At 44.4% G+C, this 27,254-nt stretch overlaps 1 protein-coding gene across 2 annotated transcripts in view; it reads left to right on the top strand.

Annotated features, from left to right (window-relative positions):
- Window positions 1-27,254, top strand: part of BABAM2 (BRISC and BRCA1 A complex member 2) — a 401,322-nt gene that overhangs the window by 302,647 nt on the left and 71,421 nt on the right. Inside the window, exons 8-10 of one of the 2 annotated variants that reach the window (XM_080812665.1) lie at window positions 13,410-13,509; window positions 16,587-16,657; window positions 19,571-19,653. In XM_080812665.1, coding sequence (XP_080668791.1) covers window positions 13,410-13,509; window positions 16,587-16,657; window positions 19,571-19,653 — 254 coding nt within the window. The remainder of the gene's footprint in view (window positions 1-13,409; window positions 13,510-16,586; window positions 16,658-19,570; window positions 19,654-27,254) is intronic. The other variant, XM_080812666.1, reaches the window with a different exon arrangement.

Here is a 27,254-nt window from a genome sequence, read left to right as displayed (position 1 = left end):
ACTTTAACTGTACGCAAGCCCTTTTGTGAAAACTGTAGACTTAATGAGTGTCATAGAACCAGACCCAAGAATGGGTCTGGTTCAGCCACTAAGCTGAATGTGTAATTCATTCCTTCATTCATTCATACTGAATATATTGTTACTTTGTATTGCTAAGTTATCCTCCATTTTGTTTACCTGGTCTGCTCCTCCCCCAAATGTGTTTTTTTTAATTTCTGCAGGTGTATTCAGGCTAAAGTTTCTCTAGCTTACTAGAATTTGGGGTGCTTCATGCTTCAGTCAGTGTCCTTGGAGTGATTGTCCCTCTTGTGATGCGGGAAGCATGCCTAAGGAATGCCCAAGACACTGCCTTAGGCTTCTGCTGACAACCCCGAGCTCCTCACAAAACGCTGAAGGTTTGGCCCGCATACCATCAAGAAGCCAACATCCCTATCCTAAGTACAGGCCTGGCCTAAGGTTAACAGTAAGACCAGCATTTTGTTGCTTCATTTTCCTATTAAGCTCTGGGTTGCTGATTGAAGCAAAATTCCAATGTATTGACACACTACCACATTGTTAACACGATAGGGAGGATTTGATTATGGGAGAACAAGTCCAAAAACGGTAAATTGACAAAAAAAAAAAAAAAAAAATTCGGGCCTTGCTTCTCAAGGCAGCTTTTGTGGTTGCATTCCTTTATTTGATGTGGTTCCCTTCCTCTCCTGTGCCAAACGGTGCAGTGCAGAAAAATGATGAAGTTGCAAAAAAGGGCAAGGGAGGGGCCCGGAGGAGATAGGGAGTGAACTGTTTAGTAACAAGAGAAAGAAAACAGAGCTCAGGGATCAAAGACAAAAATACCTGTTTCTCGAAGCAGGAAAAAGAAAGAAACACGGGATTCCTTTCCTGGTGCTTGGGTCCAGGCTGAGCCCGCCATCAGCTGGCGCCTCTCAGGCCAACCCAGAGCAGGAGAGACGGGAAGGCCCCAAGCTGCCTCTAGGTGAGAAGAGCCGCAGCTTGGGAAAGGCAGAGTGGAGTGCCCTGGGTTACCAGAAACAGCAGGGTTAGCCAGGGAGGGCCCCAGGGAAGAGGGGTGGAGAACAAAGGCTGCCTTCCATCATCAGATTATGGGACTGAACACGTTTTAACACCAGCCAATCTTGGAGGCAAGTCCCAAGACAAGCATCGGAATCTAAATGAGGAAAACTGTTTCCATGCAAGAACAGGATTTTATTTATTTACAATTTTCAGGCTGGGCAGCTTTTCTAATTGTATGGTGTGTGACTACCCAAAGTGACATTTTCTGAGTTTTAAAATTATCTCTTTTTGCACTGTGAAAAGAGCATATATGATTCATCTTAATATTTCTGAAGATCAGTCACCAACTAACAGCTAGTATTTTGGGTGGGAGGAAGGCTTTTGTAGGCAGCTTTTTCACCTAGCATTGAAGGAGAAAGCACCAGAAAACGCCTCAAGCTTCATTCGAGATGCTAAAAATACCTCTCTTGCACAGCTCCAATCCAGTATCAGTATGAGAACTCCCACAGTCCACGAGGGGCCTCGACGTGCCTACCGCTCAGCTCACCCTTGCCCGAAGAAGACGAACGCTTGCGGTTGCCGGGGCTGGTCGAATATAGTCTGTAAGGGGTTTGACCAGAGGGGCTGCTTCTCATTTTTGCCAGCCCACTCCGGGTCTTTTTGCCTCTCTTTCTTCCTGGATACATCCCCATCCTCGGCATTCCTCGAATTATCAAACGATCCTTTGATCCTAGATCAAGAGCCCACAAACTACAGCCCACTTTGTTCGGCCCATGAGCTAAGAATGATGTTTCACATTTCTTAAATGACTAGAAAAACAACTTAAAAATTTGTAAAAATTGTATGAGATCCACATTTCAGCATCCGTAAATAATTCCATTGGCACCCGGTGCGTCACCCGTTTACGTATTGTCTGTGGCTGCTTTCATGCCACAGCGTCAGAGCTGGGCAATTGCGACAGAGATATTGTGGCCACAGAGCCGACACCAGTTACTGCCTGGCCCTTTGCTGACGGAGTTTGTTGACCCCTGTCCTGGGCCCTTTCACAATGACTGTTCCAGAAAAGATGTATACATGCCTTCTAATGTCCATTTTGGAAATTTGACCCCCTTACCTTTCCCTACATTCATTTGACTTTAATACCACAACTATTTATTGAGTGCCTACTATGAACTTGGCATTATTCCTGTTTCTGGTGTCGCAGTAGTGACCAAAACAGACAGAGGTCCCCATTCTAGTGAAGGGTGCTGGGGGAGACGATGAACAGATGCCATACGTAGAGTGTCATCCCTGGGATGTAGGTGGGTTGTTACAAGCAGCTGCTTCAGGAATTCGTGAGACCTGAGGAAGACCTGAGGCAGGTCAGGCAGGAGCCCCCTACATGGCCAGGAAGAGTGTTCCAGGCCGAGCAAGGAACAGAAGGACTGGGCCAGTGGTCCAAGGTGGGATAGTCCCGGCCTGTACGTGGAGGCAGGAATCCGGATGAGAAGTTTCGGGAGACTGGACAAGGCCTGCTGACTGCGGCGTGTGAGAGAGGAGAGCCAGGGATGACTGAGGGAGCAGGGAGCAGGAGGCTGGGGCTGCCGTTGGCGGCCGCGGGGCGAGCAGGAGGTTTCGCAGGCAGGCTCTGCTTGTGAGCAGGTTAAGTCGGAAGCACACTTTAGACATCCAGGTGGAGGCAGCCAGCAGGCAGTCGGCTCTCTGAGTCCCAGGTTGAGGGAAGGGCCGGGCTAGAATATAAATTTGGAAGTTGTCAGATGCTGCGCTAAGCATCAAGACTGCCTGAGATTTAGTCTCCAGCTTCAGACTGTTCTCCCCGGGACATCTCTCACTCTCTGACTGGACAGAACTTCTTTTCTTATCTTTTTTTTTTAAGATTTTATTTTTATTTATTTGTCAGAGAGAGAGAGAGAGATTGAGCACAGACAGGGGAAACCGCAGGCAGAGGAAGAGGGAGACGCAGACTCCTCGCTGAGCAAGAAGCCCGATGTAGGGCTCAATCCCAAGACCCCAGGATCATGATCCGAGCCGAAGGCAGATGCTTAATCGACTGAGCCACCTAGGTGTCCGCAGAACTCCTTTTCTAACCTCAGATTTTCTTTCCTGCCCAGGTCACCACTGGCGTGCGTCAGGATCTACCATTGTATCTTCTTACTCCCTCTCCTGGCAGATGCCCTTTTACCCGTAGCTCTCCCAGGCAGGCTGAAGTGGGACAGATGCTTTTCTCAAGGGGGCAAAAGCTGCTCACTGTGTTCCAGGAGCCGTGGGCTGCTGCCCACAGAGTCCCCAGCCTTTGAGGCAGTGCCTTGCCTTTTGAAGTAGAATCTGCGACCTCCCTACTTCGGTCCCCAGTCTTGAATTGACTGCTCCCTCGCCTGGGCTTCTGGTTACCCACCTGCAACTACACTGCCTTTTGCCCACAAATCATCTCATTGGTAATCACCTTCTTTCTAGTTGCTTCCAAAAGTATCTTATACTCCCATACTAGACTTTAGTCCATCAGAGCACATCTGTGTTTTTTTCACCTTCTTACCCAAGTGCCTTTCAAATTGTCCGTGACCTAATGCCCCAGGGATGGGAGGCAAATTTGTTTTTCTCACACCTTTCCCCATTCCCAGTCCTGGGTGTGTAGGCTCAGCATGAGGTGCAGAGCAATGGGGTGAGGACCACCTGCACCTGCATCCTCTAGGGAACCTCTTTTTTGTTGTTGTTGTTATTTATTTATTTATATTAGATCTTTTAATTTTTTTATTAACATATAATGTATTATTAGCCCCAGGGGTACAGGTCTGTGAATCAACAGGTTTATACATTTCACAGCACTCACCATAGCACCTACCTTCCCCAGTGTCCATAACCCAACCACCCTCTCCCTACCCCCCTACCCCCAGCAACCCTCAATTTATTTTGTGACATTAAGAGTCTCCTATGGTTTGTCTCCCTCCTGATCCCATCTTGTTTCATTTATTCTTTTCCTACCCCCCACACTCCCCACGTTGCATCTCCACTTCCTCATATCAGGGAGATCATGTGATGGTTGTCTTTCTCCAATTGACTTATTTTGCTAAGCATAATACCCTGTAGTTCCATCCACGCAAGATTTCATTTCTTTTGATGGCTGCATAGTATTCCATTGTATATATATACTGCATCTTCTTTATCCATTCATCTGTTGATGGACATCTAGGTTCTTTCCATAGTTTGGCTATCGTGGACATTGCTGCTATAAACATTTGGGTGCACGTGCCCCTTTGGATCACTATATTTGAATCTTTAGGGTAAATATCAGTAGTGCAATTGCTGGGTCATAGCGTAGCTCTGTTTTCAACTTTTTGAGGAACCTCCATGCTGTTTTCCAGAGTGGTTGCACCAGCTTGCATTCCCACCAACAGTGTAGGAGGGTTCCCCTTTCTCCGCATCCTCGCCAGCATCTGTCATTTCCTGACTTGTTAATTTTAGCCATTCTGACTGGTGTGAGGTGGTATCTCATTGTGGTTTTGATTTGTATTTCCCTGATGCTGAGTGATGTGGAGCATTTTTTCATGTGTCTGTTGGCCATGTGAATGTCTTCTTTGCAGAAATGTCTGTTCATGTCCTCTGCCCATTTCTTGATTGGATTATTTGTTCTTTGGGTGTTGAGTTTGCTAAGCTCTTTATAGATTCTGGATACTAGCCCTTTATCTGATATGTTGTTTGCAAATATCTTCTCCCATTCTGTCAGTTGTCTTTTGGTTTTGTTAACTGTTTCCTTTGCTGTGCAAAAGCTTTTGATCTTGATGAGGTCCCAATAGTTCATTTTTGCCCTTGCTTCCCTTGCCTTTGGCGATGTTCCTAGGAAGAAGTTGCTGTGGCTGAGGTTGAAGAGGTTGCTGCCTGTGTTCTCCTCAAGGATTTTGATGGATTCCTTTCTCACATTGAGGTCCTTCATCCATTTTGAGTCTATTTTCGTGTGTGGTGTAAGGAAATGGTCCAGTTTCATTTTTCTGCATGTGGCTGTCCAATTTTCCCAACACCATTTGTTGAAGAGACTGTCTTTTTTCCATTGGACATTCTTTCCTGCTTTGTCGAAGATTAGTTGACATAGAGTTGAGGGTCTATTTCTGGGCTCTCTATTCTGTTGCACTGATCTATGTGTCTGTTTTTGTGCCAGTACCATACTGTCTTGATGATGACAGCTTTGTAATAGAGCTTGAAGTCTGAAATTGAGATGCCACCAACTTTGGCTTTCTTTTTCAATATTCCTCTGGCTATTCGAGGTCTTTTCTGGTTCCATATAAATTTTAAGATTATTTGTTCCATTTCTTTGAAAAAAAATGGATGGGATTTTGATAGGGATTGCATTAAATATGTAGATTGCTTTAGGTAGCATAGACATTTTCACAATATTTGTTCTTCCAATCCAGGAGCATGGAACATTTTTCCATTTCTTTGTGTCTTCCTCAATTTCTTTCATGAGTACTTTATAGTTTTCTGAGTATAGATTCTTTGCCTCTTTGGTTAGGTTTATTCCTAGGTATCTTATGGTTTTGGGTGCAATTGTAAATGGGATTGACTCCTTAATTTCTCTTTCTTCTGTCTTGTTGTTGGTGTAAAGAAATGCAACTGATTTCTGTGCATTGATTTTATATCACTAGGGAACCTCTTAAAATGCAGATTCGAAGGTCCCGTCTCAGACTGAATGAGTAGGCTTCTCTGGGGTGGTGCCTGGGTTTCTTGAGTTTTTAACAGGCTTTCAGGTTATTCTCACACAGTCATGAAAACTACTAGAGCAGAGAAAAGATCGTAAATCCAGTTTCACTGTTTCCAGTGAGACCTTGGGCAAGTCATCTATCTCAAGCCTCAGTCTTCTCATCTCTACAATGTATATAGTAAGACTTGCTGCCTACTTTGTAAAGCTGTTGTAAAGGGGAAAAAAGCACTTCGGAAACATAAAGTGTTCTGTGCCAGCACCCTGGCTAATCTTATCTTGCTTGTTTTTGTGTGCACCAGCCCAACTGCAGCTTTCTACAGATTTGCTCCTGGAGCTCAGAGACCAGTAACGTGTGCATGAAGTTGCCTAATGTTGTTTGTGTGCCTGAGGCTCTAGTAAGTAACAGTAACCAGGAATCAGGTAGATACCCTTCTCTGCCCTAGACAGGCAGAGGTATTTTTTTTTCCTCATTCTCTGCATTTCCTTTGACCATTAAAACCAGTGTGTAGTGAGGAAGGAGGTATAAAAATGCTTGTGCATGTAGCTGAGGGTAACTACGATATGCATTGATTTTTTTTTTTTGACTGGCTTTATTGAAGTATAACTAACAAATTTATAAGATAGTCAAAGCATACATTGTGACGATTTGATATATGTATGTATTGATTTTTTTCCCCCAGTAAATGTGTTATGAAAGTAACCATACCTGGATAATAGCAGAGCGATACAGCCATTCACTGGGGCCTCGGAGTTGTACATTTCTAACAAACCCGTAGTAAACGTACTCAGTCCCAATGCCTGATATTTGAAAATAGTTCCATTTCTTAAAGAAATTGTGGTGGAATCAACTGCAGCTCAGAGGCCAGGGATCAAAAGGCAGCCAGAGGGGAACAGCTTCTCTCTTGTTTCTCCTGCTCACGTCTAGTGTAGCCAAGCTTCGTCGTAAGTAGTTCATCCCAAACCTTAATAGAACATCTGCTAAGTCCATTGTTGTTTCGGGGGATTTACTTTAAATGCTTTTCCACATGCTAACAGAATCCTGATGGTGGACATCTGTTAAGATTACCATCCCTTGAAGGCTTTTTTAAGATGTTAACAGACTTAAAAAACACATTTCCGAGCAAAAACTCGGTTAGCGTTCATGTCGTGAGACATATTCTGTTTGCAGTTACAATATTCCCATCACTTGTGTTTTTTTCAAACATCAGGCTTCCTTGCTTGCGTGCCACCTCCTGTCTGCTGGGAGTTGCCCATCAGGTCCTCTGGCCCGCAGAGTTCTTCTGGGTTTCCTGGGGTTCATCTGCCTAGAATGAAAAAGGAATTGCTTCAGTTCAGGTACCTAAATCAGTTTAATAAACGTCCTGGAAACAGCCTCCGTGCCTCAGCCTGAACTACCCAAGCCACAAGGAGCCCGTGAACCTGACGCATGTGGAACCAGATGTCAGGTCTGCAGATAGATTTTTGTGTCAGAAATCACGAAGACCTTGGGGGGAGGGGGGGTGGGTAGATTTAGGTCAGAGTCACCTGGATTTAGATGCTTCTGTGCCATTTACCACCTGTGTGACCATGGAGAGGTTCTGTAGCTTCTCTGAGCTCCAGCCTTCCCATCTGTAAAATGGGATAACACCTCTGTTGCAGGTTGGTATGAAGCAGAGATGGTATCATACAGGAGGGGCTTAGCATAGTGCCTCATACCTAGTGCTTCTTAAATCGAACTATTATTCCTGCCCCATCACTCGCTGTACCAATGAAATCCATCATATTTTAAACTCTTCATGTATATACTGTGCATAAGCAAGGAACAGCTGATTCAAAAGGTCCTTAGAGTATGTCTTCACATTTTTAAAAAAGATTTTATTTATTTATTTGAGAGAGAGAGAGAGTACGAGTAGGCAGAGTGGCAGGCAGAGGGAGAAGGAGAAGCAGGCTTTCTGCTGAGCAGGGGCTTGATTCCAGGACCCTGGGATCATGACCTGAGCCAAAGGCAGAGGCTTAACCCACTGAGCCACCCAGGTGCCTCTGTCTTCACATTTTTAAGTCACTCTATTTAATAATTCTATAACTTGCTAAGTAATTTCAACAATTTCAGCTTCTTTTTAGACTTTGCTCCAGAGGAACATTTCCTCAGTGTGTAATCATATTTATCATGGTGTCAGGACATTTCCATTTTCATGTGTCCCTCTAAAAATGGGAAACACAAAGTGGGATCCAGTACTGTAGTAAAGGCCTGCCAATATACCATGAAGCATGTTTAATGGAAACACTGGGTTAATCACAGACGCAGTATGGCCAGGCCTCCATTGGTTCCTAGTGAACCCCTCATCCAGTTTGACTCCCCAGATTTTCTTCTGCTTGTAAGCTTAACTTGTCACTGTGAGCTCTTACTTTCTTTCTCCTGTTATACTCATTGAGATTTTTCGATTTTGAATTAGACTCTGGTTTTGTTTAACTAAAGTATCAAGAGACTCTTGAGAGGGCTCAAGGTTGAATCTATGAAATGAGAAAAGGGCTGACAGCACCTCTAGAAAATGCTTTACTAGCACAAAGAAAATCCAGTTGGGGGAAACAAACGAATCAGAGTCTCTCTTTAATGTACTATCTGTGCACTTCTGGGTTTTGAGAGCCTAGATAGGACTTTTTTCTTTATCATATAAGTTAACTTGTTATGACATATGATATCTTAAGACAAGGACGAATAAGATGAGTTTTATGGATCTAAGATTTTCTGAGGATAATTTCAGCCACTTACTTATACCTCTGCTTCAGGACATAGCTGACTGTCACACTGTCTTTCTATGAAAGAACTTCTGACAAAAAAGGATGTAGACCTTGGAACCAAGAAGATTGGGTTTCGAGCCCATCTCTGCAGCTTACTTGCTGGGTGACCTTGGAAAGATGCTCAGATCTTTAGAACCTCAGTGTCCCCTTCTATAAGTTGGACTACTTAGGTCTACTTGGTCAGGTTGTTATGAGTTTAGAGATAATGAAATGCCTAGTAGAGGGCCTGGCAAAAGCAGATCCTCAGTAAATAACAGTGACTTGTGTTTTGCTGTAATGGCTCTCCTGGCAGGCCACCAGGAAACATACTCTGACATTATAGAGTGCCCCAGATTCCTGAGGGCCCTGGCATTCTTCTACCTTGGAGGGAATTAGCAGGGGTGCCCTAGTATGGATCCAGAACAGGAAGCTAAAGTCCACAGACAGAGTTGGGCATACAGTTAGTGTTTGTTGAGCTGAACTGAGAGTTCACTTTTCCTATGGATGTGTCTTAACCTGGGCGCTCGTGGCAACTGGAGTCCATCAACCATCCTGGGAGCTCCCCCTGTCAGTGCCTCACCCTCCAACACTCCCCTGAATCATCCAGTGGAGGAGGCAACCAGATCATCTTCCTCTCCCTCGGAACCCAGAACCTGGAACCCGATTCGGAGGCAAAGCAGGAAGGTAACACTGATCCTGGTGTCTCTGACAGGGCCTTGTCATAACCCTTGACGGTAGCTTACACAAGCAGGAGACATTTTAGAATAAAGTCTCTCGTAGAGTGCTTGCTTGGTGCTCACTTCATATTACTGTAATTCTAATTGTTGCTTTATCCCTTGAGAGAGATGGGCCTTTTTGAGAGTGGTGGTATCCCACAGCACTGATGAGAAAATTGAGTAGACCCAAACAGACCAAACTTGGCAGAAGCAAGAATTATAATTGAAAATCACTGGCCCTTCTGGTTTTCTCCAGTGCCAGGTCATGTTTTGCTCATTTTATTTGGCCAGTGAGGTAAAATCCCACACAGAGAGGAGGGAGTTACTATTCCACAGTGGGTTAAAATCAAACCCCGTTGTCCCAAGTGAGGCCTTCAGACAGGCTGACTCCCTGCGTTTTTCCATGTCAAATTCTCAAAAATATTTCCCTCATGCTGTTGCACCACAGCCAAGTCAAGTCTTCAGTGTTAGAAGTGCTCTGAATATTTGCAGACAGAGCCCGGCTCCCAAAGGGCTCTATTAGCCGTATTTGCATGGAAAACAACCACATCAATACAGTGAACACAGACAATTCTTACATTTGAGTTTTAGATCCAGTGAATCGGACCTGGAAGTGTTTTTCTGGCTACCTTTTGGTCTGCTTAACTCCATTGTTGGAAGGTTTCTCAGACTCTGGCCTTGTGTCCTTCTAATTTATGTCTACGGATTCAGTTTCAGGTCTGAGAATTAACGGCTGAATTTCACTTGTCATTTCAGTCCATAAAGAGAAGGTGCTTTCTCATCAAAACAGCCCCTACCCCTTCGTCTTCTCAGTCTCAGCCTGAGACCTCACCACTCTGGTTGACTTTTCCTCACTTTTGACCCTACTTCCTCCCCTCATGGGTCTGGAGATCAGAAGAATCCACAGCAGTGGTCCCTTCTACCTTCTGCTCTCCCTGGCCCTCCCCGCCCCTCCCCGCCCCTCCCCGCCCCTCCCCGCCCGCCAAGGAGCCAGTCCGTCCAGCCCTGCCTTCTCTCCAGCGCGCCCTGCATTCCCGGGAAGCAATCAGGGAGCCTGGCAATCTCCGCACCGGCTGAGCTTTTCGTTATATGTGCCCCACCCAATAGTTTTTGATTCGTGAATCTTAAATAATTAGAGATCACCAGGCCAGCCCTCTGTCCTGCACCCTTTAAAACCATAACAGCTTTTTTATTTCATGGCACTTGACTTTGTTTGTTCAGCACCATCGAGGCAGCATTCGGGCCAGAGCAGCCTGTTAAATATTTACCCGCGAGGCGGATATTTCTACAGCAGTCAGCAGCGCTTATCAGGATAGGACGCAGGCAGTCAGGTTCAGAACCCCCACAAGCTAAGGAACTTACTGAGTTCGAGAAAGGGTGCAGTAAGTGTCCTTTTAAAGATAAACCCTCCTTTAGAGCAGTCCTTCGTAATCTCTCAAGTGCTTCACACACTGAGGCTCAGAGCTGCGTAGGCAGCTGTCGCTCACAATTAGACGGGCAGAGGGGTCCACCCTCACACCCGAGATCCAGCGGATGTGGTTGTTTGATGGCTGTGCTGGGAGAGATGAAGGCATGAACAAAATGGACGGGAATGCTTGCTCTGTGGCTGTGGGGACAATTGTTGAGAGAGATGAGCATCCCAGTGCCTGCTTTAGTGGTGGTCTCCACGCGCTTCTGGAAGCCCTGGGGCGTCACTGCAGTCCCAACCCCTGCTCACTGGAGGCCACACCCTCTGTTTCTTCCCACCCCTGGAGCCCTTTCCTGAGTCAAATCCCCCTGCTCTCAGCCGTAACAGCGGGGACTCTGCCAACCAGCAGACCCCAGTTCAGATCTGGGCTTACCATCTCCTAGTTGTGTGAACCCAAGGAAGTTTCTTCTGCCCTGTGAGCCCCAGTTTCTTCACCTGTAAAATTACAGTGCTAATTCTCACCTCCCTGAATTGTGGGGAGGATTAAACTAGGTAACGAGAAAGCACCTGGCAACAAGGGTTAGTTCCGGCGAATCACAGAAGCAGAGTGCGGAGAGGTGGGCCTGGAGGCCGAGCGGCCGGTCTTCAGACTTCTCTACACCTGTGCTTCTCTCCACCGTTATAGGTCATTTTTGTTTAATGGCTGTATGTCAGAAGCAGAGCGAGTCTCAAGTTTAGAGGATTACCCATGAACTGTTTTCATTTTTTTGGATTCGTTTAGTGAACGATTAAGAACTTATACTGTAATATTGTATACAGGTCAGAGCCCATTTTAATCAATTCCAGGAACCTGTCCAAATTATTTTATTTTTTGGAATTTTAGGATGCTGAAGATTGTTCCTCTACGTACACTGTGAGAAGCCTGGATCTTGGTATTTCTATGTTATGCAGATATTTCCCCCCAGGAAAGACAAGATATAAATATAGGATTTATTTCTCTTGTACTATAGAATTTTTCCTCTTAAGCAGTTTCCATCCTAACGGAACTGTGAGAACTTGCCGGTTAGAAGTGTGCCCTCTCTGTACTTTTGCATACAAAAGAAGGGACAAAAAGCCTTCTTCCAGGTCATGAGAAGTCATAGGAATTTTCCTAGCTTCCTTCGGAGTTTAGTCTAAATCTCCTCCAACGTCTACTCCGAGAGTAGCAGACGGAAGTGATGTTCTTGCTGATTCTGTGCAGTTGCAGACTGTAGATGATTCATTAATGTCAAACTTAGTCAAATGCTGTCTCATAATTTTCTCAGTTGTCAGAGTTGTTGTGCTTTTTAGGTCTCATCTGAATAGAAAAAGTCAACACCAAATATTTCCACCCCATGTTGACTTCCTCACATCGCCCGGGATTTTATTCATATGTTGGGACTTTTTCATTCCATAAACAAATGAAGATAATATCCATTACTACCGGAAAAATTAATTTCAGTGTGGTCAATAGGGCGACAGGCTGGGTCTGGGACCCTTTTCAAAACTTACGTGTGTTTTTCCCTGTATTGCAAACCCTAGGCTAAGTCTGTCTGCTCTAAACTATTTAGGAATGATTCTCTAGACTTATGGGGAGGCACTTTGCTTCCATTTACAGCCTTGTAACTGGGGACTGAGTTAATGAATAACCACTGTATTCACGGATCTTAGGGGTCTCTTTATACCCCATCATATTACAGAGGTGGTATAAGGGGCTTTTGCAGTAAGAAACCTATACATTAAAATAAAATTCAAGCGAGAAAAACAAATTAGGACCCAAGGAAAGTGAGAGTAGGAAAGAAGATGAAATCAAGATTAAGGATGGGCTATGAAATGTATACTGTGAAGTTCTAAACAGTTTCTTTAGTAATTGTATGCTGGTTATTTAAACTGAAAGGGAATCTCCACAAAAGTCCTGGGAACTATTTCTGGATCAGTGTTGTGTCTTATTACTGCTTGGATTCCTGATTTTTGACTGCACCTTCTTGTGTAGATGAATTGAATGTGAGTGTCGACTTGGACTAGTCGCTGACTTTTCCCATATTGACCCACAGACACAGGACCGAGCAGCACAGTGTTTCCGAAGATGTTTAGTTCGTTGCCACCATTTAAAATTTGAGACCTTAAGTCATCTGGATTTTTGGCTTCACGTGAAAAATAAGGGTCTGTGAAGACTAGGCTTGTGTTTCCAACATAGCAGAGATCAGCTGGAGTTGGGTGCAGAATCTCTCGGGTTCTCCGTGCTCACTTATATCAGCTGCCTGGGCCTGGTGGAGTCTGGAGTCTGGAGTCTGCAGCCCCTGTCCTAGACCACCAGCCTCCTGGGGCTTTCCCCTGGCAGCAGAGCTGGTAAGGGGCAGAGCTGGTCCCTCCAGTGTGCTGTGGTGGTGCTGAGGGAATTCAGTTCAGTTCAGTACAGGGGTTTAAGGAATGACTTCTCTTTGCCTAGCACATAACGGAGAGTACAAACACATGCGTCTCTCCATCAGAGGTCCAACCCATTAATATTGGCAAGACATTTACCCATGCCAATCAAAATGTGCTATTTTGTCCTATTGTGTATGATAGAACCATTAGTTGTTATCAGTCATTATTGGTAGTCATGGGTCATCTGAACATGCTGATCTAACAAAACAAATAAAGATAAAGAAATGTCATCAGCAAGTGAAGCCCATGTTCCCATCCTCATTAACTCAAGTGGTTGGTGGGCAGACGTTGATAAGAGAAGGCGAGTCTGTTTGGGGGTGTCACTTCCTGCATTGCTGGAGCCCTAAGAGAAGTGTCCCTTGTACTCTTGTCCTTTCAGTGCCCTTGGAGGCTCCTCAGCTCTTCATATCCCAGCTTTTCCAGGAGGAGGATGTCTCATTGATTATGTGCCTCAAGTATGCCACCTACTCACCAACAAGGTAAAAACAATCTCCTGGCCCTCCCCTCGTGAGGGTCCTCCCTCCACGTAGCCCCGCCCCAGCATTGTGGGCATTGTTCTGCAGGTGCGTCCTCTGCACCCCATCCCAGCTTCAGCCGCCACCTGACACTGGCCTTTCCTACTTGGAATTACAGCTCATCTGTTTCTCTCCCCAGTTCTTCGAGCTCCTTCTTCCTTTCCTAAGGATTCTGCCCTCCCATTCCAGTCTTGTCTTCATCTTTTAAACTTCTACCTCCTCCTCCTTTAATTTCTTTTATGTCCCAAGTTTTTGCTAGGTCTTGCGCCTTTGAACTCCTCCATTTCCCAGTTGTCTGGTGCATGCGTGGGTGTGGGGGTGTGGGGGGGTGCGAGTGAGTGTGTGTTTGCCACTAGTGAGTATCAAGGTAATTCACTAGAGCTTCCCTTACCTCTTTTCTGCTTTGCTGTACCTCACTTTTTACTAGTCAGCTCTTGATTCTCTATGTCCTGTCTAGGAGCAGCTTGCCGGAGTCCCCGCTTATAGGGTAGGGGCAGGATTTCCAGATCAGCTGGGCTGGTAGGCAGGCCCATCAGGTTATCGAAAGCTTTCTCCTAGCCGCACGAATAACATTAGCGAATAACTGAGTTTACATTAATGGCAATTGTCAGATATTTCTAAAAAGTGTAAGTATGTACTTGTTAATGGCCAGTCACTGTAGTTAGCTGAAAACTGGAGATATCCGCCCACAAGCAATACTGACTTTTTTCCCGTCTCCCACATCGACTCACTCCGTTCGCTCGATTCCCAGAGCACTGTTTTCTCTGCTCCTACTGACTTGTGCACACGGGCTTGGAAAAGAAATCTTTTGTTTGTCTCTTTCTTTCAAAAGATAGCTCATCTCAATATAGGAAATATTTTTGAAGTGCAATAATATTTCAAAGGCTTCAGTATTATTTTTTAAATGTCAGAGAAATGAAAATCTGGCAAGTCTGCCGTCTGTGGGCTTGGCACGGATTCCAGGGCATCTAACTCTCGTGGAGTGGTTGCCTCTCATTGGACCAAATTCCCCCAGCCTCTGCCCTCCTTCAGAACTGTTTGGAGGATAGAATTCTTATTTACATTGTGGGACTTTGTACTGCCTTCAAATCTGTGTCCCAGTATTATAGAGAAACATGCACATTTTGGTCTTCCAGAACTGAAAAGAAAAGCCTTTTTAAAAAAGCCCTCCAATTGAGATTAATTTCTAGTCATATATTTTCCTTCAAAAAAATTCTGTTACCGTTTTCCCAGAAATATAAGAATCAGTCTGTTTTTTTATCTGGTTCCCTTTCATTAATTTTACTTGTCTTTTAAAATTGATGTTCTTATGCTTGCTACAAACGAGGACAGTATGGGCTGCTTTTAGAAACAATCTCTTCAAATGAATTTCCATAATTACATTGGAATCTATCTTTATAGCCAGTTTTGTTGTGGGTTTCTGTTAAAATGGTTTTCTGTTTTTAAAATCAAGTACACAGAACTGTTTTCATCCCCTTTTTAAACAAAGCCTCTTAAGCAAACTTATCATCTGTTTTTCTTTTCCCAAAATAACATTTCTGATCCTGCATTAAGCCTGCAAAGTAAGCACTGTTTTTATAAATTGACATAAACCCCTATTATATAAATAGAATTGTTTTACTTTTAAAGGGTACAAAGTGGCTATCACTACCAATTGTGTCAAGGTTATTTCAAGTACTTTATCTTGAGCTTTTGTTAGCCATGGAAACTCATTGTGGCTACCGCCAATATAAACAGTTTTGGGGGCCTCTTTCTCCCCTGTTTCTTTAAGCCATTATGGGGACATTATAAGGAATGTATTTTTGTGTTGGTACTGATGGGTAAATGACTAATTTCCAGATGTCCAGCTTAATAGGTTCACAATTTTTTTTTTATAAAAACTGTCATTTGGTGATATCAAGGAAATATAAAAAGGCGAAATAAAATCCCCTATTGTAACACTCTTTTCCTGGATATTAGGAATTTAAAAAGAAAGAATTCAACATTGTCCTGCCTTTTCAATAGGAGTTGAAGTTCAGAGTAAAATAACCCCCATTTGATGAGCGGAAGCTCTTCTCTACAGATAGTTCCAGCTGATAAACACACAAGGAGTGAGAGAATTCAAAAAGTCACCGTTTTCCGGCTCCTAATGAAATAATTGATTCAGACAAGGCTCTCCAGCAGATACTAAAATCATCAGGTGAAAGGTTGAGAAGGGACTAGATCTTCATAGGCTTTGAGAAGTGTGCCTACAGCTCACTCCCGGCGGCAAAGGGGAGACCTCCCTTTACAGTGGGGTTGGCCTGCTGTTGGTCGTCACCCGAACCAGTGATCAAGGCCACTATCACTTATGAGGTTTTCTTGCCAAAAATGTTTAGCGTGAATCTAATCACACCTTTAGTCTAACTTCCAGTTTATGGGAAATACAGGGACCTACAGAGTAGAGGGAAAAGGAGAGAACCACCCACAGAATGTAGAATGCAAAACATCCTATGAGACAACTAGCCCAATCTCTCTGAAAAGTCAGTATCATATAACACATAGACGCATGTGCACACCCCAAGAGGTACTCTTATTCTACGTAAAAGACTTTCTAGACTAAATGCCTGATCCCTGATTATACCCTCGATTGTACCCTGCCTTTTAAAAGAATATTTTGGGGACAATTGGAAAATCATGACAAAGCACAGGACACTAGATGAAGTCGGAGAATGACGGGCTAGATTTGTTGGGTATGGTAATGACATCATGGCTCTGTAGGAAAAGGTCTTGTTTTTTGGAGATACACGCTCACGGATCTAGGGGCAAGCTGTCAAATGGTGTCTCTCATTTCCCTTGAAGTGTCTCAGCAAGATTGATTGATAGCTTGATGGGGAGGTAAATGGCTGCATGAAGCAGCCGGACCAAACGTTCATAGGTCTTGTTGAATAGAGGTGAGTATAGGTGATGGGAGTGTGGTGTATTCATTTTTACCGTTCCTTCTGCTTCTCTGAGTCTTGGGAATGTTTTGTAAGGAAGCATGTGACAATTCCCCACTCCTCATCTTCGGGTTCCTGTTCTAGGTGCAGTATGTGATCCAAGGGTACCACAAAAGAAGGGAGTATATTGCTGCTTTCCTCAGTCACTTCGGCACGTAAGTTCCTCCTTGTTTAAACCACATGCCAGCAACACCCTCGTGTCCTCACGACCCTAATGTGGGGCTTGATTAAGAAAATAGCGGCTCGTGCTTCCCCGTGCTAGCTTTTCAAGGCCATTTTGATTCTTGCTGGTATGTTGCTGAAACTGAAGCTCCTAGGAAGATGGTTTTTAGGATTCTTTGCTAAATTACAGAAACAGGTATCTTCCTTGGAGCAGCATCATACTCACCCAAAACCCAGCAGTGACAAGGGCAGCACCACCTGCTTGTTCTAGAACCCTACAGTTCGCATAGCGCTTTCACCGCCATCGCTCCCAGGGGTCGTGAGTGAGCCGGCCTGCCGGGCGGTATTGGCACAATTCGCTCCAAGAAGCCCTGAGACTTTGAGAAGCCCAATGACCTGACGGAAGTCATCCACCTGACAGCCAGAGCCAGAGCCAGGGTGGGGGCCTGGGTTCTCAGGACTCAGGTGTCCCGACAGGACTCTGGCTCGCAACTTGCCCCCAAGATCTGAGGAGGGCATCCCGCATTAGACCCAAAAGCAGCAACTCCCACTTGAGATTAGAAGTTGGAAGAAGGCACAGAGAGGGGAGGGGAGGCAAGTGACTGTAGGTATAGGGGGCGTGTCCTGCTGCTGCTGCCCAAGCCCCACCTGCCGCCCCTCCCCCTTGGGGCCTGGGCCTTTCCTGCAGGTTGCCAGAGGCCCTTCTGCTCCGCAGCTCTGTTTCCTTAGATGACGTCAGAGGCCTCCTTGAGCTTCTGCTCAGGGCTTAGCCCAGTGGCTGAGGGGACGTGCTTTCCCCTCAGTCTTCTTCAAAAGGCGGGGCCTTCTACCCATTCAGGGGGACTGAGCACTGAGGGTGTTAATGGTCTGCTTATATCCCACCTTATTCTGTAGGAAGTGTATAAATATAGAGAGATATAGATAGTAACACAAAATTAAAATTTTAAATAAGAAATGAATAAATTAGGACCAAAAAAGTGGGACTAAGGAGGAGCAGGTAAAATAAAGAATAAGGTTGGTCATTCCCTGGGATATAATTTTATAAACTATGGTATAATTATGGGCCAAATTTCTGACTCCTCAGAAATAATTTTAAGAAATTGAATTTTTTGTGCTTCCAAAATAGAACTGTCAATATCTAAGCAGTGTGACTGTCTCTCGCATGAGTCTTTAATACTTAGGATATTTTTCAGCTTTATTTATGAACATTTTGAGAAAGTACTTAGGATACAAACAGTGGTTCATAAATGACACCATTGGTCTTCTGATTTTCAAAGAAGATTATCTTTAGTATATATAAGTAAAAATGGAGGAGCTAGCCCAGTATGCTCCCAAGTAGGGTGCACACACCTGAAGGGTGTGTGTCCCCCCTCACTCCATTGGCTCACAAGAAAAATAGGAAAACTGCATTTTAAAAATCTCATTCTTGGGCACCTGGGTGGCTCTGTTGGTTAAGTGTCTGCCTTCCGTTCAGGTCATGATCTCAGGGTCCTGGGATCGAGCTCTGCGTCCTTGGGCTCCCTGCTTAGCAAAGAGCCTGCTTCTCCCTCTCCCTCTGCCCTTCCCCCCAGCTCATGCTCTCTCTCTCTTTCTCAAATAAATAAATGAAATCTTAAAAAACAAAAACAAAAATGAAAAAACTCGTTCTTTTTTAATATACATTTTGCGTATGTTTTATTATGCATATAATAAAACAATATGGTAGTACCTGTATTCAACTACTAAATCATATACAATTGCTGTTATATTACTGTAACTATGAATAACAAAAAGGATTCTGTGTTTGTTTTTACTTATAGCATGCAGGATTTGAAAAGTTTAGATAGCAGTATTATAACGTATTGAGTTGATTATAAATTCATGAAAAGAAATATAAAGCAGTAAGTAAAATTGTTGACCTAAGTCAGAAGATCTGAATGATATACCAACAGTCTTTGAGCAAATCACTCAACTTTTAGCGTCTTAGTTCCTTTACCTTGACAGTGAGTTCCCCCTTCCTACTTAAACTGGGAGGCCATCAGGATTAATGGTCTCATTGGCCTCACTCAGCGAGGGAGACAGCAAACACCTCCTGGTGTGGCTGACAGAGATGATTATGTTCCGCCTCCTGGTGTGGATGACAGAGACAATTATGTCTGTCTTCAGTGTGTGGTTAGTATTGTCATGTTATGGTGATGTCTCCCAGGCACTCAGGCTTTGTGGAAAATGGGGGAGGCGAGTCTGTCAGCCCTTCAGCAGTCCAGGCCTGTTCTCCTTGACACATGACACGTACCCTGTGTGTCTCCCATCCGAGAACCAGCGCCCACCCAGCTAATGGGGCTTCTTTGTCTTGAGCCTGGTGGGGAAGACAGGGGACACAAGTGAAAGGATTCTAAGTGCTTTGGAAGAAAATAATACAGACTCCTAAACTTAGTAATGTTGCCATTGCTGATTACTGCTTAGTGCCTGAGTAAAAGTGAGACTTAGTCATCACAGAAAGTAGTGTCGTCGCTGACCTGATGGCTGCCTTTGTCCTTTTACTCATAACTGGTAACCAGCATTTGCATAGCATTTTATGGTTTATCTTACTTGTTTTTCACAATCCTGTAAGGAAGTTTGAAAACATTATTGTATGTGTTTTACAGATGAGGAAACTGAGGCCCCAGAGGTTAAGTGATTTGCCTGAAGTCATAACAGTACATAGCAAAACAGTAACTTAAACGTAGATGCTGTCATTCCAAATCCCATGTCCTTCCTGTGGTAACACTCCCTTAACCTTAAATGCATCTCGGATTCAATCACCGTGATGTTATGAATATATTCTTTACTTGGTTCCATCTCTCCTGTGCCTAATTTTGATGAGGGTTTTTTTCTGTGTGTGTGTGTGTGTGTGTGTGTGTGTGTGTGTGTGTGTGTTTATCACCTAGAGGCGTCGTGGAATATGATGCAGAAGGCTTTACAAAACTCACTCTGCTGCTGATGTGGAAAGATTTCTGTTTTCTTGTACACAGTGAGTATACTTCTGCTGTGAGCACGTCAGCATACATTTGCAAAGTCCTAAACCGTATGTAATAATGACTGTGAAAACCTTCAGTGTCCTGAGGGGGTTCTCTTGAAGAGAAAATACCTCTAGACCAGTGGTTCTCAACCAGGTCTAATTTGCCCCTCCATAGATGTTTGTCAGGGTCTGAAGACTTTTTTTTTTTTTTAAGACATTTTTGATTGTCATGACTGAGCAGGGCGGAAGTGGGGATTGTCACTTCTGGCATTTAGCGGGTAGAGGGTAGGGGTGTTGCAGGACGACCCCCCAACAGCAGCTGAATCGTCGGGTACAAGATGTCAGTAGTGCTGAGTTGAAGAAACGCTGTCCTGTGTCCCGGGTTCCAGACTCCTGTTTCAAAACGTTTTTCCAGCATGAGATTCCAAAACTTTCAGGGTTATTCAAAACATACTTGCTTTGGTCATGTGGCTATCAACCTTATTAAGGGAAAAAACCTACAACTTTGATAATAACATAATAGTTATTTGAAAGGTGAGACAAGTTCAAATGTATTCCCAGCATCACTTTTCAATTTTATTCCACGAATAGGCATCTTTAAATGCTTGTTGTTTTACCTTAATCAGTGATTCAGTAAACCTTGGTCCAGCTTTCTCTCTCTCTTTTTAAAATTAACTCATTTATTTTAGAGAGAGAGAGAGCTAGCAGGGGATGGGCAGAGAGAGAGAGATCCCCAGGCAGACTCTGCACTGAGCATGGAGCCTGATGCGGGGCATCAGGCTCCATCTCAGGACCCTAAGATAAAAAACAACTGCAGTTGAAACCAAGAGTTGGCCACTTAACCAACTGCGCCACCCAGGTGCCCCTGGTCCAGCTTTCTCCTAATGGATAATTTGGAGCTTCTTCTATTTATTTCTCTGTTATGTAAGAACCATTGACCCATGGTGCCAGGTTCAAGTTTTAAGTCAACCAAGACCTTTATTCTTTAGCGTTTGATACGAACAATGCCCAGTCTTCAGGCCAAAGACACAGAAGTTCCAGCTTTCCCAAGTCACGTTACAGAAAAGCGGTGGCCTGGGGTTGACTTCACTTAGTGGATAGAACTAACCCTTGACCTTTAATAAACTATTCCCGGGAGAGGAGCTTTGGCCCTATTCAGCCACGCCGTCAGTGTAAAGGTGTTGGTTTGGGGGTTTTTGTTTCCCTGGCGGACTGACGTCCTTGGTTGTGATTTGCTTAGGCTAAAACATGGTTCTGAAATTGATTTGTCTTACCCCATTTCACAGCAACAGATAGTAGGGGAAGAAAGCCTCTAATGCCATGGTGTAACCCGCACAGGGAGAACTGAGTGTTGGCTGTGTTTTTAAGATGTTTCCCAATGATAAGCACCTTGCCTGCAGAGCTTTCTGCCGAGCTTCTACTCTAGAGCAGGTCTTCCGTGGGGACTCTCAGGAACGCAAGCATATTGCTGCGCATTAGTTATGTGCACAGACAAAAACAAAATTGCAGAGGTGAGATTTTAGTATGGGTATTCCTCCAACTGGTTATATGACGTTATCCAAATCACTAAGACATGCTTCCCTCTGCTTGAGTTTCCTCATGTGTACGCTGGGGATCTGGTTGGTAAGTCCTGTGGAGACGTTCACATATGGAGCTTGACCCAGAATACAGGGCCAGATGGTGGAGGGAGCCTCATGGTCAAGGCCTCCTGGCAGTCTCCTCTCTGCCTGTTGTCTATGTGGCCCTAATGTTTGATTGTCACCTTCTGTGTTGCCGTTTTTGTTTTTTCATTCTGACACTTAATTCCTGTGTGAGATCTCATCACCTACTTGCCATATTCACTCCGTGCACAGTCTTGATTCCAGGGATTCCACCTCTACCCTGGTGACCCCCCCCCAGATCCTGACTGTATCCTTGGTTTGTCTCGCACGACCCTGGACAGTTGTGCGGGTGGTCTGGTTGGCGTGACTCCCTCGCCCAGGTCAACAGGAGGGGCCAGTGCCCTGCCTTGAACAGTGGTGGCGACAGTCACAAGTCTCCAGAGTGGCTCTGAGAGAAGGACACAGGAGGGACACACGGAAGGACAGTTGCAAATGGTAAATTAGAGGAACGCTCAACCAAAGTGGCTTGAAATCGCAGTCCTTTAAATGAAATTTACTTTGGTTTTCTAGCTATGATTCTGTTTTCAAAAATCTTGATGTCAGATCATATCAGATAGAAGAGAAAAAAGATACTCTTGGTATTGCTCATTGTCACCTGTGCTTGTCACATGCGACCCAAGAGTCACTCTTCTGGTAGGGGCGAGCAAGAATGATGCCCAGGGATAAAGGAGTACTCACCTCTCAGTGCCTGTCCTCCCTTGTCAGTCCATTTGGTGTTCTAGCAATTCTCATTTCTTTGAAAGGTCTGTTCCCCAAAGAATATTTCCCTGGTACCACTCGTGCAGTATTTCTTTTTTTTTCTTTTTTTTTTTTTAAGACTATTTATTTATTTATTTATTTGACAGACAGAGATCACAAGTAGGCAGAGAGGCAGGCAGAGAGAGAGGGAAGCAGGCTTCCCTCTGAGCAGAGAGCCTGATGCGGGGCTCGATCCCAGGACCCTGAGATCATGACCTGAGCCGAAGGCAGAGGCTTTAACCCACTGAGTCACCCAGGCGCCCCACGTCCAGTATTTCTTACAGCTCCGTCTCCGCCTTCCTGTCTTAGCTTCTCCAAGTCAGACACGCAGTTAGTTAGTTCACTTAGTTCTGGTTACATTCTCCAGAAATGTGAACCCACGGGCACTCTTTAAAACAACTACAAGGACTTCGGGATTTGTTTAATTCACTTTTGCCGGAGTGTTTCCTCGGGCCATTATTCCCTTCCTCCCCAGGCTGCTTGCCGCTGTCTCTTAGCATCACCGTCTACACTCACAGCTCTTGGGCAGATATGACCTGGTCCGTGAACCAGGGGACTCAGTGCTGTTTCCTGCTCCATCATTAATACACAGCCTGTCTTTAAATAAATTATTCCCACCCTATTGCTTCTTCCATCTAAAATGCAGGACTTGCTGCATCAGAGTGTAGCTTGGTTGGATAATGTGTCTTACTCCATCATGCAGTTAAGCATCTGACACTTTCCTTTGGAAAGAGCTGCTTGCTTGGTTACAACACCCAAGGGACGACTTGTTCCCTTTTTTCTTTCCATGAGGATGGGGAGTAAATATGGGCTGGCAGAGCCTTAATGATAGCACACTTCAGTGAAGTTCTGAGTTCTAAAGAACATGAAGGAGGAGGGACGTGCCTAGACATGGAGCCAAGGTTCTGGGGCTGCCTCTGCTGCTCCATGGGGAGTGGACGCCTGGCAGGACACCACATAACAGCCTCACTCTCCTTCCTTTGTCCGCCTCTCCCAGGCCCGGAAAGAAAACGGTCACTAGAGCAGGTGCCGGTAGTCATTCTGAACATTTTGGATGCTAGAGGAAAGAGGCACTCCTCTCTTGAGGCAGATGGCTCTGACCTCACGCTTTGCTAGAGTGTGCAGAAGCAAGAATGCCCATGGGGAAAACATTGCACATATTCTGGGATCTCTCACGAGACACTGCAACCTCCAGCGTTCTGATGGTTTCGGGAGCGGAGGTGTGACCGTGATCATGGCCGTGGAGTTTTTTTTCATCCGTTTATTCCTTCTTTCTTTCCTTCTTTCATCCGTGATCAACATACTGCAAGATTTGGAACCACGCAAGGATCAGGGAGTGCTCCCATCCAAAAACTGTTTCCAGGAAGGTTTCCCGGCCATCATCTAAGAACTGTTTATAGTTGGCTATGGAGGTAATTCCATATTTACCAAGCTCTGGAGGTAGATGGTATCTTGAAGCCAGCACCTTTTCGGAATGCTGGGTGACAAGAGAACCAGACAGCAAAGACAGTAACACAGAACAGAAGCAACTGCTGGGAGAAACATGAGCTCTTCTTCAGGGTCCAAGTCAGCTGCACTGTGAGTAGGCACGAGAGGAGGCAGCTGCCTGTGGTAGCAGGGTTTCTGCTCCGAAATGGAGGGTATTGAGATCTGTGACCCCCGAGGCAAGTGAGAGAGTGTGTGATTGTACGACAAGCTGTCTTTTCCCATCGCCCATAAATCATTGGTAAGTGACCCTTTGAGTCATCCAGCCTGGACCAGAGGCCGTATCTCCCTGGCAAAATGCCTGCCATTCTAAATCTGACCATTTGGGCTGTTCCATTAAATTTTTTGTTCTCTCTACTCCTAACCCAATCACTTTCACCCAATTCAACTGAGTGCTGGGTTTGTTGAGAACCTTTGTGTGCTCACTACTAGGAAAGGTCCCAGGAGATACGAGTGAGTATGTCAGGCTTGACCTTAAGACACTTGGAGTCTCGTGCTCGCTTCGGCAGCACATATACTAAAAAAAGACACTTGGAGTCTGGCATAAGAGTTGGCAGATGACACCCTGTGGGTCACATCCTGCCCTCAGCCTGTTTTCATATGGCCCTCAAGCTGAGGGTGCTTTCTGGGTTTTGAAAAGGTTGTTGGGAATGGGGGAGGCATAGGCAACAGAGATGGTAAAGCCTAGAATACTGACTCTTTGACGCTAGACAAAAATCATTTGTGGCCCTGGGTCTAGTTGATGGGAAAAGAGATCAGATAACGATGAATTACAGTGGTATGCATTTTTTAAACAAATACTTCATGAACTTGCCTGCTATATGACAGGCACAAAGAGACGTAGGGCAGAGAGAACTTCATGTGTTTTATGTATAAGAGAGAGATGTAGAAAAAGAGAGAGACCCTCCCTAATGGAGTCTGATGAGAGAGACAGACAATAAAGAAGTAAACTATCAAATATATAAATTTCAAGTGCTAACAAATACCATAAGCATTATGGGCTGCAGGAGACCGAGGGGAGGTGTTACTGGGTCAGTCAGGGAAGACCAGTTCCTGAGCGGAAGGGAGTGGACTCATCTCTTTGCCACAAAAACAACGTCTTGTAGAGTGTTTAAGAGCAAAAAGCAGGATAGTTACTTGCTAGATAATGAAAACCAAAATTGTGAGGTTTTTCAAAACTTGCTGAGTTTTTGGGTATGAATCACATTTTTATATAAATAAGTAGATTTGAAGAACAAATGAGAATTATTGAAGTAATTAAAATCAGGAACTACAATGTTATATATTAGAATTCATTTCGAAGCGAATCCATAAAAAGTGTAATATTATTTAGGATTCATATGATTACCTCAGACGATGCATATATAAAGATTTGTGGCTCAATTTTATCATTTCTAGTAGGAATAATCGCTATCAACACAACAGGAACCAAAATCGATTGTGAATAAAAAGTGAAACTAATCAGTTCTCTTTATTGTTCAAAGAGATAAAAGAATATGGAAAAAGATGAAAGAAATTCTACTTCCTAAAATGCCTTTTTGCTCTGATTATGAGAACTCTTGGTCCTTTAGGTACTTCGAGCATTTCAGTTAATTTTTATCTGGGCTTCCTTGAAAGCGGTTAGCTCTGTGAGGTGAAGAGGTTTTCATCTTTAGGTTCCATTCACAGGCACCCCGTTCACGGTTGAAGCCCGAATAGCTCTAGAACTTGATCGACCACTGTCACTGTTGTGATTCATATCGAAACTCCTGTTTCATCTTCAGAGTCTACTTCTAGAAAGACTTTCTCTGCAGTGTTTGACACTGCTTTGAGAATGTATTTCCTTAATCTTCATAATGTTCTTGGGAATATTCTTTTCATTCGAATACCTTGGATTTAGGTGACACCTTTTTAATGACCTTAAAGGCCTTCTTGTAAGGAAGGAGGTTGTCAATCAGATGCATGATGCCGTGTGGTGGCTTCTTGCCCTGTACCGTCTCATGTGTATTGTGTGATTCCTTTCAGTTGTAATTATTGGACCGAAGTAATTGCTGAAGTGAGCTTATCTGATCAAAGAAAGGGCATTAAAACGGAGTGATTTTGACTTAAAAATGTATGCAGCTGCTTCGAAATGAACACATTGTAACCCAGGAAGGCATGTAACTCAATAAAGAGAGGAAGCTCTTTCCAAAGAGTAACTTTTATAGTGTTGACGCAGTTCCATATTACCTTTTCTTAGAATTAATTTTCAAGTATTACTGACATGGGCAAAACAGGGCCATTATTTTGGGGTGAAACTTTTGCTGTTGTTGAAGATGATAGTAATAGTAGCAGTCGCTAACGGGTGTTGAGAGCGTATATACCGTGCTCTGGACATGGCTCTCGGTATTTTGCATGTATGGTATTGTGTGGTGCAGTCCTCATCACATTCTTCTGAGGATAATTACTAGTATTACCACATTTTACAAATCAGACAAGCGTGGCACAGAACAGTGACAGAGCTAGGATCTAAAATCCAGGACCTGATTCCAGAGCCCATGTGCTAAACTGCATTGCTCTACTGTTTCAGAAAATTCGTTGGCAGTAACCCCAAGTGTGTGATGAATTTTGAAAGCCTTTGGAGCTTCCCAGAGAACCCGTAACTCTAGGAACAGAAGTGTTCACCCCGGCACTACTGCCTCATTTCTCAGACACATGAATGGCCATCTCACCAAAGGCTGTATTGCCCTGAAGGTGGTGTGGCGTGCCCCTGGCGCTCCTCAGTCGTGATGACAGGCTGTCCAGCTGTAAACCCCTGGCTAGCAGCACAGACACACTGGCTTGAGTAGGGCTTCACTCTCTGACTATAGAAAGACCAAACTAATGGATTAACCAAAGCATGAACCACCTTTGATGATCTAAACTAGATTTCACCTGTTTAGACATAGTGAATGTGGCCTGTTACAATAGCTCATTATACAAAGTCCCATGAATGCAGAACCTGCAAAGTTGGAGGCAGACAGGGCGCTGTCACCGTGAGATTGCCTGGGTTCTAAGACAGGAAGGAGTGGCAAGAGCTTTGGCAAGCTTCTTTATGTGGTTCTTTTTTTTTTTTCTAAAAGGGAATATAATCCAAACGTTTCTGTGGCCTGGATTTATCCTGATGGCCTATGAATCTCTTTTTAAAGAACACTTTTTAACAGTACAGAGGCTCCTCAAAAAGTTAAAAATAGAACTACCCTATGGCCCAGCAGTTGCACTACTGGGCATTTATCCAAAGGATGCAAACATAGTGATTCGAAGGGGCACACGCACCCCAGTGTTTATAGCAGCAATGTCCACGGTAGCCCAGATGTCCGCCGACAGATGAATGCATAAAGAAGATGCAATATAGCCACCACCTGGGTGGCTCAGTCAGTTAGGCCTCTGCCTTCAGCTCAGGTCATGGTTCCAGGGCCCTGGGATTGAGCCCTGCATCGGGCTCTCTGCTCCGCGGGGAACCTGCTTCTCCCTCTCCCTCAGCATCCCCTGCTTGTATTGTCTCTCTCTGTATCTCACTCTCTCACTCTCTGTCAAATAAATAAATACTTGAAAAAAAAAAGAGGTGGTATATCTATGCAATGGAATAAAACTCAGCCATCAAAAAGAACGAAATCTTGCTATTTGCAACAACATGGATGGAACTACGGGGTATTGTGCTGAGCAAACGAAGTCAGTCAGAGAAAAACAAATACCATATGATTTCATTCCTATCCGGAATTTAAGAAACAA

The sequence above is a fragment of the Martes martes genome (genome assembly GCF_963455335.1).
Source record: "Martes martes genome assembly, chromosome: 9".
Taxonomy (NCBI): Eukaryota; Metazoa; Chordata; class Mammalia; order Carnivora; family Mustelidae; genus Martes; species Martes martes.
This window is presented reverse-complemented; position numbering and strand designations above follow the sequence as displayed.